The sequence below is a fragment of the Medicago sativa genome, chromosome 1 (genome assembly GCF_051527215.1).
Source record: "Medicago sativa cultivar Bolivia chromosome 1, Bolivia_mono, whole genome shotgun sequence".
Classification (NCBI taxonomy): domain Eukaryota; kingdom Viridiplantae; phylum Streptophyta; class Magnoliopsida; order Fabales; family Fabaceae; genus Medicago; species Medicago sativa.
The window spans coordinates 31,386,542-31,392,977 of NC_140749.1; the positions used below are offsets into that span (position 1 = coordinate 31,386,542).

General features: G+C 32.9%; 1 protein-coding gene and 1 non-coding gene across 3 annotated transcripts; one reads left to right on the top strand and one right to left on the bottom strand.

The window, feature by feature from the left end:
• Nucleotides 1-1,002: 1,002 nt before the first annotated feature.
• LOC146954271 (thioredoxin-like protein YLS8) lies at nucleotides 1,003-2,955 on the bottom strand. Of its 2 annotated transcripts, none has more exons than XM_085715630.1 (3): nucleotides 2,805-2,955; nucleotides 1,765-1,914; nucleotides 1,003-1,549 (listed from the first exon to the last, which is right to left on the bottom strand). In XM_085715630.1, exons 2-3 carry the CDS (start codon nucleotides 1,882-1,884, stop codon nucleotides 1,241-1,243), a joined length of 429 nt encoding a protein of 142 aa, XP_085571756.1. In that variant the 5' UTR covers nucleotides 1,885-1,914; nucleotides 2,805-2,955; the 3' UTR covers nucleotides 1,003-1,240. The 2 variants fall into 2 exon arrangements, with proteins under 2 accessions (XP_085571756.1, XP_085571760.1); XM_085715634.1 differs by having other exon boundaries at nucleotides 1,765-1,917; nucleotides 2,805-2,909.
• An 881-nt stretch (nucleotides 2,956-3,836) lies between these two features.
• On the top strand, nucleotides 3,837-3,908 carry TRNAC-GCA (transfer RNA cysteine (anticodon GCA)). Its single transcript has one exon. It is a non-coding gene; the product is annotated as a tRNA-Cys (tRNA).
• Nucleotides 3,909-6,436: the final 2,528 nt, after the last annotated feature.

A 6,436-nucleotide genomic window follows, 5' to 3' on the forward strand; every position in this document is an offset into this window, starting at 1 on the left:
TATAATTTATTTTCAAACATTTGAGAAATTATGGTTAGCAATGTTTTTTTTAGGGAATGGTTAGCAATGTTTAAAAACGTGATTAATTATCACTAATAAAACGTTTGTCACTAAAAAAACGTGATTAATTATGTTCAGTGAATGGTATGACAAAAACTAGTTTTTAATTATGCACTTGATCAAGAGTGACAAAAACTAGTTTCCATTGTCGTCTAAAACCTACCTCATTTGGTTCACTCTTGATCAAGTGTGAAATTCAAGGCTATAGTTAAATACAATTGTTTTGTACCTTACAACGCTGGTTTCCTGAAATTCTTCGATGTACTCGGTTTAAATCTAACAAAAAGCAAAATCACAGCTAAAAAATTGAGGTACTTAAAATACCTCTTATATTTTATTTTCAATTTTATTCAAACATTAATTTTTAATTCATATGAAAAGTTGGGAGGGTCAATTTAGTAACGAAGAAGATAAAAACAACTTTAGTATATGATAGTTTCTTGAATGATAAAGAAGAAAAGAACACAAATAAATTATGTCTTGAGAAAAAATATTTTGGAACATTTTCCTTTTGTAGGGATTAAAAAAAAAAAATAAAGATTATTTCCGGTGAGAAAATTGCCCCTTTTTAATTATTATTTGGAGGCCTGATTGTCTTTTTCTGATGATGGTTCATGTAGGGATTAAGTTCCCTGATTTTTTTCCTCAGGTGAAAATTGCTTTTATTTTTTCTTAGTGTTTAAATTGGATCTATCAGGTTTTCTCAGGACTAAAATATTTATTTCCTGGATAACAATTACAGTTTAAGAAAAAAGGTGGTGTGGTGTAGTCAAGAAAATTCGGTGTAGTTCAAGTCCATACACACAGCATAATAGGTGCAGTTTAAGATGACAGAGACAAGTATGTGCATAAACTAGTTTAGTGACATCTGCACACTTGATAAGGGATTAAAAGAGAGATTTCATCTCATATTAACCCAAAATGAGAGGGAAAAAAATGGTATTTAGAATGAATGGGCATTTTTTATTCATTTTAAACGATCCAGATAATGGATTATGATAGCATAAAATGTAAATTCTCTTTCAGAGGAGCCAAGTCTATATTAAGATGACAGTCAACGTTGGCTGATAATACTTGAGTGACAGTTTCACACTTGATCAAGAGTGAACCAACTTAGGATGAGAATGAAAATACAGAGTTCACTTCAAATTACACATCCTAATAGAGATTGATATATATTCTAGTAACGATACTTGGTGGAGTAATCTTTGGGAGCAATGACGAGACCACGTCCTTTCCTTGCGCCTCTGTAGACGGTTTCAATGATGTCGATGAACTCCTGTTTGTCCTTCATAGCCCAATTGATCTTGTTGTTGTTTCCAGTTCCAAGATCTATCATGATGTGCTTGTTCCTAAAGAAGAACATAACTGTCGAAGGGTCGTACAGCTCATACATAGTGTTGAAATCAGGCACCTCTGTGATGTCCACAAGGTATATCACAGCAAAGTTCTTTATTGTCTCTGCAACCGATGACAGCACCTCATCCATCTTGACACATAACAAAACAAAATAGAACACCAAATCAAACGGGAGTACCAACCTATGTTAACCTAAAATCAAGAAATGGCATATGATGATGTTGACAGAAACAAACATCATGAATGATATGATAATATCAATCCAGGCTTTAAAATTGTGGCGGTGTTTAGTAATAGTGAACGAATGAATGAATGAAGGAATATGGAATAGGATAGAATAGTTACCTGCATGCAGGTCTCATCCCAATCATGGCCAAAACGGATGACAACGAGACGCTCTTCCTCAGCAAGGATCGCCTGGTCCACAGCCCACCCTGAATGCAAGTGAGGCAACAGGTACGACATCCTTCCTGTTCTTTATCACTACTCTACTTTCTGCTACAAACAACACAAAACCCACTTTTCTTAATTAGAGTCTATGGTCTCAACATTTAACAACAACAAATTTTGAAATTAAAAAGAAAAAACAGCGCAATTGAAAGTTCTATTCTACAGTAGAGTCAAGATTTGGATTACACGGTCCACAACTTTGTATGTGTAGCGGATAAGCAGATCTATCGTTGAATCTTATGACTTAATTTACAAACTAATCCATTGGATAACACACTTAGATCCATACTTCTATCTCATCTTGCCTCTTTAAAAAGTTACAATAGAAAAAAACTCATAATAAAATTCTGAGAATATTAATTTACAAACTAATCCATCAAACACTTGAATTTAATTCTATCCTCAACAACATGATCTCTAACATTAATTTGATAACCTCTAAAACAACACATTAATTTGATAATCTCCTTCAAAATAACATTGAACATTCTAAAGTCCCACAAATTCATACTAAAACCTAAGGTTCAAAACAAAACCAGAATTTAACAACAAAACTTCAAGAAAATTTTCAAATAATTTATGAACATAACTAAACATTACCAACATCAATTAACTCCAAACGGAATTATGAAAATCCAATCCTATGCCATTAACAAGCTAATAACAAGCAGAACAAAGCAAACCAAAAGCGAATGAATCAAATTAGGTTCAGATGATTTTAAAACAACATCAAACAGTAGCAACAAACATGAAAAATCAAAATTAGGGTTTCAATTAAAATTGGGGCTTTTTGCTATAGCTACAAAAAAACTGAGCCAAATAATGAAATTAAACATCGAAAACATCAATTCATGTTAACAATGTTAATTTTAGATTTGATAAGAAAAGGAAAACAAAAAAAAAAAGAAGGCGAAAAATGGAAGTGGAGTACTTACAATGAGTGATGGTGCTGAAACGAAAAACGCAGATTGTAGAGAGGTGAAAAGAAAAGTTTGATTCAGTTCCTTTTAATATTCAGGGTACTGAATGGTAGAGATTGATCCAAAATAAGAGGACTGATAACAACCATTCGATCAAATTATAGATGAATTTGGTTGTTAAACTACATTAGTTGATGTAACAAAAAAAAACTACATTAGTTGAATTTGGTTTGAAAAATTAATTTGTTAATTAAATGAGCGAACTTGAGGTATATTTTGTTTGATTTATGAGAAGGAGGCGGGCAGGAGTATCAATGAAGAAGAAGGTGCCTGTGAACTTTTTGACTGACTCACTAGAAGATCGACACTTAGGCATGCGGATGTTATGGTGTACAGATGAGTTGGAGGAAAACATGCATGTGTAGACTTGACTGAGGTTTCACCACTTGTGAGTTTAGGGGTCAGGGATTTTACGGTAGGACAGACAGCCTTAAAAGTTGCGTCTAGCAAAGTGGCCAAACATGAGAAAACATGTTTCGACAATCAACATGCTTTTATGCCATTTACTTTTGCATTAATGAAGCTCCATCCTTTTCGAAGAGTATGTTCTCATTATTTAAAATTAAGTTAAATGATGACGAATGTAATTTATCACAGTGTAAAAGTTCTTGTCAATGATGATGACATGATGTCATAGAATTTATAAATTATTTTAATGTGTTTTTTTTTTAAGAAGCTTAATGTGTGTTTTTGTTACTGTTAACTTAGAAGGCCACTTAAGAAAATTGAGTAATTGACTCATCCTTTTACCTCTTATATAAGGATGGAAGACCAAATGTTACTAGGATGTGCCACTACTGGTAAATTGGATTTCATTATTTGTCGCTATATGCAAAAGTAGTAGCAAATGTAAAGTGTTCTTAAAAAAATAATTATCCATCTCATGAATTCCTACATTATTCATCTAATAAAAATGGAAATACTTTAATAAGGACAAGGACAGAAACAGGGTGAACTAGCGTTTTAATTGGCTACAAACACAACACGGGGTCCATAGCTCAGTGGTAGAGCATTTGACTGCAGATCAAGAGGTCACCGGTTCGAACCCGGTTGGGCCCTTTTTTAAAATTTTTTAAAATTTTTATTGTTTTTTCCTCTTATATAAGAGTAACCACTTAAACGTCTAGGCCCCTTGGTTGATCATCTTGCTTATAATTATTATTATTTTCTTCTTATTATTAGTTAATCTAATTAGTTTTTTATTCATGAAAAGTTGATAAGTTAAAGTTGATACTCCAATATGGTAAGCATATACCTTTTATAGGCTTCTAAACTTAATGCATAATAGAGTAGATGACGTTACTAAATTTTTCTACATAGATGGTGCTAGACTATTCTAGGAGATGATAGTACTTAGATATTTCTACTTCTTAATGACTAAGCAAATACATACGCTGTGCTAGATTATTCTAGGTGGTGCTAGTATTTAGATAGATGATAGTACTTAGATATTTCTACTTCTTAATGACTAAGCAAATACATACGCTGTGCTAGATTATTCTAGGTGGTGCTAGTATTTAGATATTTTGATTCGTAATGACTAAGAGTAACTCCAAGCTTCTATACTCATCTAGATATTTCTTGATTTAATTTCTAACAAACTGTATCCAAAAATAACACATGATCTATATTTATACTATACTATAAATTATGTGTTATTTTTGGATAAGAATTTTATTGGTGTCATTTGAAAAGATAAAAATTTATATTTAATTTGTTATATTTATATTATAGATATAGATCATGTGTGTTGCTCAAAAAAAAAAAAAAAAAAAAGAAAAGATATAGATCATGTGCTAGTGCATCTTTCTTGCACATTTTTTGATTTGGCATTATAATACGATGATCTATGGTACCTTTAACATGGCTTGTTTGCTCCATGAATCTACTAACCAACCCAACACTTTGACGTAGATTTGGCTTTGTGTTAAATTGAAAAAAGTGATGGTGTCTGCAAGTTGATCTTGTGTGTTACAATGAACCAATTCCACAATTCCTTCCTCTGTAAGATCTCTGAGAAAGTGATATTTACATCTATGTGATTGCATCCGCCATGTCTAACTGGATTCTTATACAATTTGATTGAAGAAATATTGTCACATAATATATAATTGTACATTTCTCTTGTGACTCCCCAAGTTACTCAAGGATCCTTCTGAGCCAAACAACTTGATAGACACATGAAGTTGCTATTACAAACTCAAGTGACAGTAGATGTTTCATAGAGGACCATGACATTGATCTTGAGCCCAACATGAACACATATCCTGATGTGTTTTTTCTATCATCTATATCACATGCATAATCAAAATCAAACCATCCTTGTAACTCAAAGCTATAATTTCTCATATAGAGGATTCCCATCATAACGGCCCCTTTGAGATACCTGATGATTCTCTTGACAACAACTAGGCGATTCTCAGTAGGACTCTCCATGTATCTAGCAATGAGACATACCGAGAATGTAAGATCATATATTGTTGCTAACAAGTGCATCAAACAACCTATCATTTGTCTGTATTTGGTAGAATCAACTACTTTTCCACCTTCATCTCTTAATAGCCTGTTCATAGTAAATATTTCATTTGAAAATTTCAGTGGGGAATGAATGGTCCACATTCAAGTTTCTTAATTTCCACACCAAGGAAGTATCTCATTTTTTCTAAATTTGTCATAACAAACTTGATTTTCATAGAGTTTTTGGAATTCTTAAACATCACTTCATCATTTCTTACCTTAGATCAGATCATCTACATACAAGATTACTAAAAGAATTTTACCTTCAATTTCTTGCTTCACAAACAATGTATGCTTATGAGGACATTTGTCAAATTTCTATGACAAAAAAAGAATCTATCTTACTATACCATGCCCTTGGAGCTTTCCTTAGACCATATCATGCCCTTGGAACTACTTTCTTCAACTTTCTTCTTCTCTTTATTCTGATAGCCAAGAGGTTGATCTACGTATACATCTTCCATAAGCTCACCATGAAGAAAGACATTCTTCACATCTAGCTGATCAACTTTTCGGTCATTACTAGCTACAATAACAAGTATAGTCCTAATGGTATCCCATCCTGTTACCGGAGCGAACACCTCATTATAGTAAATTCCATGATGTCGAGAGTATCCTTTAGCTACAAAGTCTAGCTTTGTGCTTTTCAACCTTCCCTACTTCGTTATACTTTGTTTTATAGATCCTTTTCACACCTATCTTTTTGCTTTGGTAGCTCAGTTAACTCCCATGTACCATTGTTCTTTATAGCTACAATTTCCTGATCGATAGCTTTCTTCCAGATTCTGAATTTAGATGCTTCTTCATAGGTAATTGGACCCTCACTATTACTGAAAAAGGCTAGGTTTTGCAATTTTCTTCTGCTTCTCTGCCAATAACATAGTCTTCACTCCACACATGAGGCCTTCTTCCTATGAGACAAGTTATCAGATTCCTCATTGCTAGAATCTGAATCTCCTGTTTCTCCATTACTATTATTACCTCCATCAGGGTGAACCTCAACATTTGCTTCTTCATCATTGTTGTTCTTCTCAACACTTATGTGACCTTGCAAGAGTGGTAGTTTTTGT

What these genes read in the sequence shown, in the direction of transcription:
- LOC146954271 (XM_085715630.1), bottom strand. Translation starts at nt 1,884, where the DNA reads ATGTCGTACCTGTTGCCTCACTTGCATTCAGGGTGGGCTGTGGACCAG. An exon ending in GGGATGAGACCTGCATGCAG is followed by an intron (nt 1,550 to 1,764) that starts GTAACTATTCTA and finishes TTATGTGTCAAG; the next exon opens with ATGGATGAGGTGCTGTCATC.